This window comes from Entelurus aequoreus, linkage group LG01 (genome assembly GCF_033978785.1).
Source record: "Entelurus aequoreus isolate RoL-2023_Sb linkage group LG01, RoL_Eaeq_v1.1, whole genome shotgun sequence".
Lineage (NCBI taxonomy): Eukaryota > Metazoa > Chordata > Actinopteri > Syngnathiformes > Syngnathidae > Entelurus > Entelurus aequoreus.
Genome location: NC_084731.1, coordinates 36,125,716 through 36,139,465, shown reverse-complemented (window position 1 = coordinate 36,139,465; position 13,750 = coordinate 36,125,716). Strand labels below are relative to the sequence as shown.

At 43.3% G+C, this 13,750-nt stretch overlaps 1 protein-coding gene across 1 annotated transcript in view; it reads left to right on the top strand.

The window, feature by feature from the left end:
* Positions 1 to 13,750, top strand: part of grm2b (glutamate receptor, metabotropic 2b) — a 48,469-nt gene that overhangs the window by 18,275 nt on the left and 16,444 nt on the right. The window contains exon 2 of the mRNA XM_062049106.1: positions 6,725 to 7,321. Coding sequence (XP_061905090.1) covers positions 6,806 to 7,321 — 516 coding nt within the window. The 5' untranslated portion in view covers positions 6,725 to 6,805. The remainder of the gene's footprint in view (positions 1 to 6,724; positions 7,322 to 13,750) is intronic.

The following is a 13,750-nucleotide window of genomic DNA, read 5'->3' as shown; positions in this document are numbered from 1 at the left end:
TCATTATCTTCCAAAACGCTATTAGTTAATGAAGTCATTAGAGACAACAAACTTGACGTCGTTGGTCTCGCCGAGACCTGGCTCAAACCAGACGATTTTTTTGCGCTAAATGAAGCATCTCCTCCTGGCTATACCAATACACATGTTGCCCGACCTCTTAAAAGGGGAGGGGGTGTCGCACTAATATACAATGAAAACTATAATCTTACACCTAACCTAAATAATAAATATAACTCGTTTGAGGTGCTCACTTTGAGGTTTGTCACACTGCTGCCTCTCCACCTGGCTGTTATCTACCGCCCCCCTGGGCCCTATCCGAACTTCATCAGTGAATTCTCAGAGTTTGTTGCTGATCTAGTGACGCACGCCGACAATATAATCATAATGGGGGACTTTAATATCCATATGAATACCCCATCGGACCCTCCATGCGTGGCGCTCCAGACTATAATTGATAGCTGTGGTCTTACACAAATAATAAATGAACCCACGCATCGCAACGGTAATACGATAGATCTAGTGCTCGTCAGGGGTGTCACCACCTCTAAAGTTACGATACTCCCGTACACTAAAGTAATGTCCGATCATTACCTTATAAAATTCGAAGTTCTGACTCATTGTCAACAAACTAATAGTAATAATAATAACTACTATAGCAGCCGCAACATTAATGCTGCCACAACGACGACTCTTACTGACCTACTGCCTTCGGTAATGGCACCATTCCCAAATTATGTGGGCTCTATTGATAACCTCACTAACAACTTTAATGACGCCCTGCGGGACACCATTGATATTGGAGCACCGCTAAAGCTAAAAAGGGCCCCTAAAAGGCGTACCCCATGGTTTACAGAAGAAACTAAAGCCCAGAAATTATCATGTAGAAAGCTGGAACGCAAATGGCGTGCGACTAAACTTGAGGTTTTCCATCAAGCAATAACTTATAAACGCATGCTTACCTCAGCTAAAGCTAAATATTACTCAAATCTCATCCACCTCAACAAAAATGATCCTAAATTTCTGTTTAGTACAGTAGCATCGCTAACCCAACAAGGGACTTCTCCCAGTAGCTCGACCCACTCAGCAGATGACTTTATGAATTTCTTTAATAAGAAAATTGAAGTCATTAGAAAAGAGATTAAAGACAATGCATCTCAGCTACAACTGGGTTCTATTAACACAGATACGACTGTATATACGACGGATACCGCCCTCCAAAATAGTTTCTCTCTCTTTGATGAAATAACATTGGAGGAATTGTCAAAATGTGTAAATGGGACAAAACAAACAACATGTTTACTTGACCCAATTCCTTGGAAACTTATCAAGGAGCTTTTTGTATTACTAGGTCCATCAGTGTTAAATATTATAAACTTATCACTTTCCTCTGGCACTGTTCCCCTAGCATTCAAAAAAGCGGTTATTCATCCTCTACTCAAAAGACCTAACCTCGATCCTGATCTCCTGGTAAACTACCGGCCGGTGTCCCACCTTCCGTTTATCTCGAAAATCCTCGAAAAAATTGTAGCACAGCAGCTAAATGAACACTTAGCGTCTAACAATCTCTGTGAACCTTTTCAATCCGGTTTCAGGGCAAATCACTCTACGGAGACAGCCCTCGCAAAAATGACTAATGATCTATTGCTAACGATGGATTATGATGCTTCATCTATGTTGCTGCTTCTTGATCTTAGCGCCGCTTTGTTAATCATGATTTTTTATTAGAGCGTATCAAAACGCGTATTGGGATGACAGACTTAGCCTTGTCTTGGTTTAACTCTTATCTTACTGACAGGATGCAGTGTGTCTCCCATAACAATGTGACCTCGGACTACGTTAAGGTAACGTGCGGAGTTCCCCAGGGTTCGGTTCTTGGCCCTGCACTCTTTAGTATTTACATGCTGCCGCTAGGTGACATCATACGCAAATACGGTGTTAGCTTTCACTGTTATGCTGATGACACCCAACTCTACATGCCCCTAAAGCTGACCAACACGCCGGATTGTAGTCAGCTGGAGGCGTGTCTTAATGAAATTAAACAATGGATGTCCGCTAACTTTTTGCAACTCAACGCTAAGAAAACGGAAATGCTGATTATCCTGCTCAACACCGACATCTATTTAAAAATACCACCTTAACATTTGACAACCAAACAATTAAACAAGGTGACTCTGTAAAGAATCTGGGTATTATCTTCGACCCAACTCTCTCGTTTGAGTCGCACATTAAGAGTGTTACTAAAACGGCCTTCTTTCATCTCCGTAATATCGCTAAAATTCGTCCCATTTTGTCCACAAGCGATGCTGAGATCATTATCCATGCGTTCGTTACGTCTCGTCTCGATTACTGTAACGTTTTATTTTTGGGCCTCCCTATGTCTAGCATTAAAAGATTACAGATGGTACAAAATGATCCTAGGAGCTATGTTGTCCGGGGGCTTCCATGCCCCCTGGTAGGGTCTCCCAAGACAAACAGGTCCTAGGTGAGGGATCAGACAAAGAGCAGCTCGAAGACTTCTATGGAAATACAAGAACCGAGACTCAGATTTCCCTCGCCCGGACGCGGGTCACCGGGGCCCCCCTCTGGAGCCAGGCCCGGAGTTGGGGCACGACGGCGAGCGCCTGGTGGCCGGGCCTGTCCCCATGGGGCCCGGCCGGGCACAGCCCGAAGAGGCAACGTGGGTCCCCCCTCCAATGGGCTCACCACCCATAGCAGGGGCCATAGAGGTCGGGTGCAATGTGAGCTGGGCGGCAGCCGAAGGCAGGGCACTTGGCGGTCCGATCCTCGGCTACAGAAGCTAGCTCTTGGGACATGGAACGTCACCTCGCTGGGGGGGAAGGAGCCTGAGCTAGTGCGCGAGGTGGAGAAGTTCCGGCTAGACATAGTCGGACTCACTTCGACGCACAGCAAGGGCTCTGGAACCAGTTCTCTCGAGAGGGGATGGACTCTCTTCCACTCTGGCGTTGCCGGCAGTGAGAGGCGACGGGCTGGGGTGGCAATTCTCCAACCTGCATGTTGGAGTTCAACCCGGTGGACGAGAGGGTAGCTTCCCTCTGCCTTCGGGTGGGGGGACGGGTCCTGACTGTTGTTTGCGCTTACGCGCCAGGCAGCAGCTCAGAGTACCCACCCTTTTTGGATTCACTCGAGGGAGTACTTGAGGGTGCTCCCCCGGGTGATTCCCTCGTTCTACTGGGGGACTTCGACGCTCATATTGGCAACGACAGTGAAACCTGGAGAGGCGTGATTGGTAAGAATGGCCGCCCGGATCTGAACCCGAGTGGTGTGTTGTTATTGGACTTTTGTGCCCGTCACGGATTGTCCATAACGAACACCATGTTCAAGCATAACGGTGTCCATATGTACACTTGGCACCAGGACACCCTGGGCCGCAGTTCCATGATCGACTTTGTAGTTGTGTCATCGGATTTGCGGCCTCATGTTTTGGACACTCGGGTGAAGAGAGGGGCGGAGCTTTCTACCGATCACCACCTGGTGGTGAGTTGGCTGCGATGGTGGGGGAGGATGCCGTACAGACCTGGCAGGCCCAAACGCATTGTGAGGGTTTGCTGGGAACGTCTGGCAGAGTCTCCTGTCAGAGAGAGTTTCAATTCCCACCCCCGGAAGAACTTTGAACATGTCGCGAGGGAGGTGCTGGACGTTGAGTCCGAGTGGACCATGTTCCGCACCTCTATTGTCGAGGCGGCTGATTGGAGCTGTGGCCGCAAAGTAGTTGGTGCCTGTCGTGGCGGTAATCCTAGAACCCGTTGGTGGACACCGGCGGTGAGGGATGCCGTCAAGCTGAAGAAGGAGTCCTATCGGGTTCTTTTGGCTCATAGGACTCCTGAGGCAGCGGACAGGTACCGACAGGCCAAGCGGTGTGCGGCTTCAGCGGTCGCGGAGGCAAAAACTCGGACATGGGAGGAGTTCGGGGACGCCATGGAAAACGACTTCCGGACGGCTTCGAAGCAATTCTGGACCACCATCCGCCGCCTCAGGAAGGGGAAGCAGTGCACTATCAACACCGTGTATAGTGAGGATGGTGTTCTGCTGACCTCGACTGCGGATGTTGTGGATCGGTGGAGGGAATACTTCGAAGACCTCCTCAATCCTACCAACACGTCTTCCTATGAGGAAGCAGTGCCTGGGGAATCTGTGGTGGGCTCTCCTATTTCTGGGGCTGAGGTTGCTGAGGTAGTTAAAAAGCTCCTCGGTGGCAGGGCCCCGGGGGTGGATGAGATCCGCCCGGAGTTCCTTAAGGCTCTGGATGCTGTGGGGCTGTCTTGGTTGACAAGACTCTGCAGCATCGCGTGGACATCGGGGGCGGTACCTCTGGATTGGCAGACCGGGGTGGTGGTTCCTCTCTTTAAAAAGGGGAACCGGAGGGTGTGTTCTAACTATCGGGGGATCACACTCCTCAGCCTTCCCGGTAAGGTCTATTCAGGTGTACTGGAGAGGAGGCTACGCCGGATAGTCGAACCTCGGATTCAGGAGGAACAGTGTGGTTTTCGTCCTGGTCGTGGAACTGTGGACCAGCTCTATACTCTCGGCAGGGTCCTTGAGGGTGCATGGGAGTTTGCCCAACCAGTCTACATGTGCTTTGTGGACTTGGAAAAGGCATTCGACCGTGTCCCTCGGGAAGTCCTGTGGGGAGTGCTCAGAGAGTATGGGGTATCGGACTGTCTGATTGTGGCGGTCCGCTCCCTGTATGATCAGTGTCAGAGCTTGGTCCGCATTGCCGGCAGTAAGTCGGACACGTTTCCAGTGAGGGTTGGACTCCGCCAAGGCTGCCCTTTGTCACCGATTCTGTTCATAACTTTTATGGACAGAATTTCTAGGCGCAGTCAAGGCGTTGAGGGGATCCGGTTTGGTGGCTGCAGGATTAGGTCTCTGCTTTTTGCAGATGATGTGGTCCTGATGGCTTCATCTGGCCAGGATCTTCAGCTCTCACTGGATCGGTTCGCAGCTGAGTGTGAAGCGACTGGGATGAGAATCAGCACCTCCAAGTCCGAGTCCATGGTTCTCGCCCGGAAAAGGGTGGAGTGCCATCTCCGGGTTGGGGAGGAGATCTTGCCCCAAGTGGAGGAGTTCAAGTACCTCGGAGTCTTGTTCACGAGTGAGGGAAGAGTGGTTCGTGAGATCGACAGGCGGATCGGTGCGGCGTCTTCAGTAATGCGGGCGCTGTATCAGTCCGTTGTGGTGAAGAAGGAGCTGAGCCGCAAGGCAAAGCTCTCAATTTACCGGTCGATCTACGTTCCCATCCTCACCTATGGTCATGAGCTTTGGGTTATGACCGAAAGGACAAGATCACGGGTACAAGCGGCCGAAATGAGTTTCCTCCGCCGGGTGGCAGGTCTCTCCCTTAGAGATAGGGTGAGAGGCTCTGTCATCCGGGAGGAGCTCAAAGTAAAGCCACTGCTCCTCCACATCGAGAGGAGCCAGATGAGGTGGTTCGGGCATCTGGTCAGGATGCCACCCGAACGCCTCCCTAGGGAGGTGTTTAGGGCACGTCCGGTAGGAGGCCACGGGGAAGACCCAGGACACGTTGGGAAGACTATTTCTCCCGGCTGGCCTGGGAACGCCTCGGGATCCCCCGGGAAGAGCTAGACGAAGTGGCTGGGGAGAGGGAAGTCTGGGCTTCCCTGCTTAGGCTGCTGCCCCCGCGACCCGACCTCGGATAAGCGGAAGAAGATGGATGGATGGATGGAGATGGTACAAAATGCGGCTGCTAGACTTTTGACAAAAACAAGAAAGTTTGATCATATTACGCCTATACTGGCTCACTTGCACTGGCTTCCTGTGCACCTAAGATGCGACTTTAAGGTTTTACTAATTACGTATAAAATACTACACGGTCAAGCTCCTGCCTATCTTGCCGATTGTATTGTACCATATGTCCCGGCAAGAAATTTGCGTTCAAAGAACTCCGGCTTATTGGTGTTTCCCAGAGCCCAAAAAAAGTCTGCGGGCTATAGAGCGTTTTCTATTCGGGCTCCAATACTATGGAATGCCCTCCCGGTAAAAGTTAGAGATGCTACCTCAGTAGAAGCATTTAAGTCTCATCTTAAAACTCATTTGTATACTCTAGCCTTTAAATAGACTCCCTTTTTAGACCAGTTGATCTGCCGTTTCTTTTCTTTTCTTTTCTACTCTGCTCCAAACCCGGGGTGGACCGCTAGCCTGTTCATCAGATGGGGACATCTCTACGCTGCTGACTCGTCTCCACTCGGGATGGTTCCTGCTGGCCCCACTATGGACTGGACTCTCGCTGATGTGGACTTTCATAATATTATGTCAGACCCACTCGACATCCATTGCTTTCGGTCTCCCCTAGAGGGGGGGGTTACCCACATATGCGGTCCTCTCCAAGGTTTCTCATAGTCATTCACATTGACGTCCCACTGGGGTGAGTTTTCCTTGCCTGTATGTGGGCTCTGTACCGAGGATGTCGTTGTGGCTTGTACAGCCCTTTGAGACACTTGTGATTTAGGGCTATATAAATAAACATTGATTGATTGATTGATTGATTGATTTTTTACTTTGAAAACAAGTGACAACTTCCTGTCTGCCTTCCTTCTCCTCTTGTTTTCTCGATTGGCTTGTTGAGGCTCCTCCTTCAAGAAAGCCAAAGAAAAAGCGACGTTGCACTTTGGAGGCTGAACGGATGCAACTGAGGTCGGAGGTCACATCAGGTCAGGTCTTTGATGTTTGTTGTCTTCCTCTCCAGGAAGCGTCCACCATGTTGTGACCTCGTGTGAACCAGCGCTTCCTTTCACTTTGATCGCCTGACCCCGACAACCATCACGCCATGTCCAGCGTCTCTCTCCCTCGCCAGAGGTCGTCGGCCAATCCGGCGCCTTCTTACTGGCCGCTGCACTTCCTGCTGCTGGAGCTGCTGGTGCCGGGAAGCCTGCCCAGCATGTCCAGACTGCCGGCCGCCACCAAGCGCGAGATCCTCATGGACGGCGACTTGGTGATCGGCGGCCTCTTCCCGGTGCACCACAAGGGCGAAGGCACGGAGGACTGCGGGAAGATCAACGAGGAGCGAGGCATCCAGAGGCTGGAGGCCATGTTGTTGGCGCTGGACGAGATTAACGCCAGCGATCGCATTCTTCCTGGTCTCCAGCTGGGGGCGCACATCCTGGACACCTGCTCCAAGGACACCTACGCTCTGGAGCAGTCCCTGGATTTTGTCAGGGCGTCGCTCACCAAGGTGCACGACCCGGGTTTCATCTGTCCCGATGGCTCGCGGCCCGTCCAGAATGAAGTCCCGCTGGCGATATCGGGGGTCATTGGAGGGTCCTACAGCGACGTGTCCATTCAGGTACATTACATCGCTTTTTTTATCTGACAGCTAAAATATTTTTTTAAGTTAGCAACAAATGCCTAAATCTACAATTATTTGTACAATTATTATACTTCATGAAAACAACAATTATAATACAATTTTTCTGTTTTTGTTTTCCTCCATCTTCCAACTTCAAATGTATAAATAAAATTAAAATAAACCACCAATTATTATTTTATTAGTATTTTCTGACAGCTAAAAATAAATGGATGTATATGTTTTAATACATTAACAAAATTCATGTGTTGAATTTAATATGAAATTAACATAAGCGGAAGAAGATGGATGGATTAATATTAATTAAAAAAAATGTTTTAAATTCCAAAAATAAAATAAAATCCTGCAGTGAGTTTGTTTTTTCTGCCATCTAAAATAGACTTTTCAAAAGTACCAATCAACAATTTTTTTTTGTGTTTTTTGCTGCCAGCCAGAAATAAAATAAAAAAACTATATATATATATATATCCATCCATTTTCTACCGCTTATTCCCTTCGGGGTCGCGGGGGGCGCTGGAGCCTATCTCAGCTACAATCGGGCGGAAGGCAGGGTACACCCTGGACAAGTCGCCACCTTATCACAGGGCCAACACAGATAGACAGACAACATTCACACTCACATTCACACACTAGGGCCAATTTAGTGTTGCCAATCAACCTATCCCCAGGTGCATGTCTTTGGAGGTGGGAGGAAGCCGGAGTACCCGGAGGGAACCCACGCAGTCACGGGGAGAACATGCAAACTCCACACAGAAAGATCCAGAGTCCGGGATTGAACTCACGACTACTCAGGGCCTTCGTATTATATATATACTTCATATATATATATATATATATATATATATATATATATATATATATATATATATATATATATATATATATATATATATATATATACATATATATATATATATATATATATATATATATTAATAAACCAAATTAATTAAATTGTCATATGTATCCAGTGATTATACTAAAGTTATTTTCCATTTAACTTCACCAGTTTTAGATTGTTTTATTTTTATTTTCACATTTGCCGTTCAAATACTGAGAAGAGACGGTGCGATGATCAGCAGCCAGTTGAGGCACGTCACTGCGTTGTGCCTCAACATGGATTGTGCACAATGACTCGGCTAACTGCTGAGCTGCTGTGCAGTGAGACCGTATTGCTATATGAATTATATTATACATTTCCATAGTTTAGTTAGCTGAGGTATATAATGTACAGTGTATTTTGTCAACAACTGTATGTGTGTCACGTATTTCTTGTGCTGAGCGATCATAAATCTGCTGCGAAGACGCACTGTGAGAGGCTCGTCTCATATCCCCGCCTCCTTGTGCCAATTAAGCACCTCCGCCGCAGAATGCACCGCCCGACGGGAGCGCCGCGGCCACACCAACCAAAGCCCACACCCAAACCCTCCACATGCAAGACCGAATCCACCCAAAAAAAGTCACTTAACAAGAAGCCAAAAAGTGCAAAAACAACAATGCTCGAGCTGGAGAAGCCGCGAACGACCGCAGGGACACAACATTAGGTACACCTGTCCTGCAGACTGCAGCACGGATTTCATATTTCATTCATTCACAAGTCTTCCAACACGAACACCACTGTTCCCGCACTTATAAGTAAAGGTAAGACCGTTAAGTGCCAAGCAGGGAAGAATGCTGGTATGAGCTTTTAAACATAACCCGTTAACTGCTGCCAATCACATGGTGAATAAGATACTATTTAGGGTTCATATGTTTGTAAATCTCACTGTGATGATGCAGTGCCTCACCAGACATTAACCTCACCGCACGCCACTGCTGTGACATTCCGCATTTAAAGTCTGCTTTTACTGCAAATCTATTATTCTGCTTACTCCCGCATATTCGGAAGTGGGTCGGTAAAAGTTTGACTGATCCGATTGGCTGTTCCGCTGTGTCTTTTTTATGCTTTGCAGTGGCACCTGAATGAATGTTTCAGTGCGAGTGTGTCATCATTACGACAGTCAGATGGATAAAAAAAAGTACAGATAGCAACATCATTAGTCCAGAATTTTAAAGGTCCGCCTGGACCGAACCAATTAGGAACCGGTACCCAAGAGTACCGGTACTCAGTATAAATCCATATTCTGTGGAGCATTGTTTGTTAACTCTTACGGTACTGTCTGCCTTATTGCTCTGTTGATGTGGACAGTCGCCAAGGAGAACATTACTCTCGTTATACATCATCACAGAAGTTTCGCAAGATTAGAACTATTAGATTAGAATTATTTGATAACAGATCTCCAGTCAACCGATTCATGACTTTCATACCATCGACCGATCCGTACCAGATATAGAACGATCCAGAGAATTGCCAAACGATGTATTCATATTATTTTCATTATTTTTTACTGCCATATATACAACATATATACCTTTAAACAACATTACAATTCATCTCTTGAGATGTATTGCCATTGATTGCCATATGAAAATACATTTACAAATATTTCTAAACATAGCAATTAATCCTTCCATTCTTATTATGTGCCAACAATAATAATTTTGTTCATGTATCCATTTTCTACCGCTTGTCCCTCTTGAGGTTGCCGAGGAGGGGCTAACCCCTTTAATTTTTTATTTTTTTTTCTGCCATCTAAAATATTTTTTTCTCATAAAAAAGAATACCAACTAATTATTTCATTTGTTGTTTTCTGCCATCTTAAATTAATTAATTAAATTAAATACTAAAAATGAACAGTTTTAGTTTGTATTCTAAAATTGTATTTCTTTTGCATGTGTGTAATACAAATATCCTCAAAGTTTTATGATTATTACACAAATGATCAATAATTAATGGGCACTTATTAGCGTAACAGCGCTTCTCTTGATGGTGGATGTGTTTTTTTATTTTTTTAACCTTGAGGTGTTTCTAACAAACACCTTAAAGTTACAGCAGGATTTTTATGCATTGAGCTGTGTGAGAAATTTCAAGCCAATCCAACATTCGCGGTGTATTTGTCAGAAAAATACACATGAAAGGTGCATGTTTTGACACATGTTATGCTTTTTTGTTCTGCGCTTCAGGAGTACAAGCTTAGACGTAGGGTGTCCCGACTTTTTCTCACGACTACACACTTTTGAGCGCGAGTTAGGACGACTCCTCATAAGAAATTCTGTTTGAGCTTGCTGTGGGAGTTTAAAAAACATCTTTTCACACTGTAATTGGCAGCAGCTCCACACAGAGCGCATGGGAGGAGGAAGTGTTGATCGGTGGTTAAAACACGACCCCAAAGTCTTCACGCTCTTTCCAAACATTCACACAAAATGTCCGCCTTCTTCCTTTGTCTTCTTGCTGACGGAAGAACAGTGTTTTTTACACCACTTCCTGTCAAAGTGGGAGCGACCACCCACTCGTCCTGAAATGAAGCTTCTTTTAGTCCTCAATGGGAACTTTCATGATCTTCAACATCCTTGCAAACAAGCTTCTCTTCTTCCTCCTCTGGCAGGCAGGACGGTGTGTGTGTTTGTGTGTGTGTGTGTGTGCATGTGTGTGTGTGTGAGTGTGATTATGTGTGTGCATGTACGTGCGCGCACGTATGTGCCTAATGTAATATAACACAACATATCGTAAAGTAACATATAATAAAATAACATAGATAAGATAAGGTAAGGTAATGCAATGTGATGTTACTTAACATATCGTAGCATACCTTTTCACATCGTAACATTATGTAGCATACTATTATGTAACAACATTATGTAACATAGCATTACATTAAAAAAATGTATAATGAAATAGCATAACATAGATTAGATAATATACCGCAGCATAATATAACGTAATGTAAGATAAAGTCACATAAGATAATGTAACCTAAGACATTTTAACATAAAATAACGTAACATAAAATAATGTAACATGAAACAACGTAACATGAAATAACGTAACATGAAATAACGTAACATAAAATAATAATAAGATAACGTAAGGTAAGGTAACCTAACAGTTAGTAAACAAACAAAACATAGATAAAATGAGGTAACGCAATGCAAGGTAGCATTAAGGTAACGTAACATACGATTAAATAAGACATCGTACTATTAGATATAAAACAAGATAACATGATAACATAAAATAAATAACGTAACATAAAATAACGTAACATAAAATAACGTAACATAAAATAACGTAACATAAAATAACGTAACACAAAATAATGTAACATAAAATAATGTAACATAAAATGACGTAACATAAAATGACGTAACATAAAATGACGTAACATAAAATGACGTAACATGAAATGACGTAACATGAAATGACGTAACATGAAATGACGTAACATGAAATAATGTAACATGAAATAAAAAGTTAAATGTACTTTGTTAAATAAATTTAAAAAAACGAATTATACAACAGGAAATTGATCACAATGTGAGTTAAATATATATTAGAAATATATGATATAACAATATGAGTCATTTTTACTAAGAAATGTAATATTCTGCAAAGCTGAAATCCAACTTTATTATGTTGTTGTGAACTAATTAAGTGCAGATTTATATTTGTTCTTCATCCCTCAGTTTCCACTTTCATCTTCATCACACTCGCTTTCTAAGTGTTGGAGAGATCAACTTTTGTCACTTTGGAAAAACATCCTTTGTGAACTTTGTGTGAAACTGTGTGTGAAACTGTGTGCGCTCGACACAAACTTTGTTGCCTCGTTAATTGCTACTCTCAGTAATTAGAGCTACGTATTGATGCTTGTTGTTGTTGTCCTTTGTGTTGTTGTAGTACTTGTTGTTGTTTTTCTTGTTGTTATTATTTTTGTGAACCACGTCAGTAAAACCAAAAAGACGATTTCTTCCTGATTTTTTCATCTTCACAGGAGGTTAGTTTTTACATCAAGTAAATTATTAATATTAATGATAAAAGAAATATTGAATTAATGAGATGATAATAATCTCTCATGTCTTCATCCATAATTTATAGGTTATAATTGAAATGGTAAATATAAGTGCAACAAAATTAATTCCAGTCTGAACTTAAATCACCTTTGCACTGTAATCTTTTCATATTCATTATCATCAAGTTGATTAGAGGGCTATAATAAATTGGCAATTATTATATTTCAAATCAATGCCAAACAAGCCATTCATCAAATAAAAAGATGTGAGTTTTTAAATGAACAGTAGAAGGACCAACAAAAATTGCAAGTCATTTTACTAAGTTATCTCAAAATTCTGCACGATATTAATAATGCCATTCCTAATTTGGGAACATTTGTCATTTTATTCAATACAACTATTACAATGAATTAGCTTGGACATTTTTAACTGACTACAAACAGTTTAAAGTGACTGTAATCGGTCTAGTTTTAAGTGTTTTCCACACATTCATTATTAGGTGTGTCAAAAATAGGAATTATGGTTCTCATTTGTAACGATTCTTAATCCATCAAAAAAAAAAAAAAAAAAATCAAAAATACATTGTTTATTTAATCCGTCCTGTCCAGCCACTCAGGCAAATCTTATCGTCGTTGATTATCATATCTGCTGTACAGATGTACAGATTTACTTGTGGGATACTTCTCCTGTTGTCGTATTTGTATTTGACTTTATTAAATGGTTGGGAATCATTTTTTTAAACAACACCAGTTTTCTTCTAAGTAATATAGAAATGTACTACAGTTGTTTATCTAATGTAGTTAATTATTGACCTGGCACCCAATGTTATTAAAAAAGTATTAATTTTGAATCAAATATCGATTCTATATCGAATCGTTACCCCCCAAGGATCGAATCGCATTGAATCGTGTACTGCCTAATGATTCACAGCCCTATTCATCATTCATTTTTTTATTCATTCATTTTCATCCTCACAAAATAATTTTTTGACGTTTGTTTTGTAAACTTTGTACTCTAAACTTAAACTTTTGTCCAAAAAAAAAACTTTTTAGAGGCAACTTATTGCTATAAATCATTGTATTCATTATCATAACTTTTCTTTATTTATCTATTTTGATTCCTATTTTTCTCCTTTCCTTGTCTTTCATCATTGGATATTCATGTATTTATTGCTGTTCGGTTACAAATTATAATATTTCAAGACAAGTAAAAAAAAATAGGTGTAGAAGTTGCTTCCTAGCAGTTCCACTGTTAGACACGGCACAGGAGCCAAGCGTGCAGTTTTTAGCAAGGCTTTAATGCACATAGAATTTCTCAAAGTTTCTCTAGCAAGACGTGACTTTTCAGTCACCTCCGTAACCCCTCTCCCCTCCTGTTCCCGGCCGCTTACTGTTAAAGACAACAGATGATTACATTAACTCGTACCACCTGGGAAAAATAATCACCTGTCAGCTGTGTCTCGCCGTCGGCACTTGCCACGCCCCTATCTGATGGTGCTCTGCCCTCAACACCATAGACAGC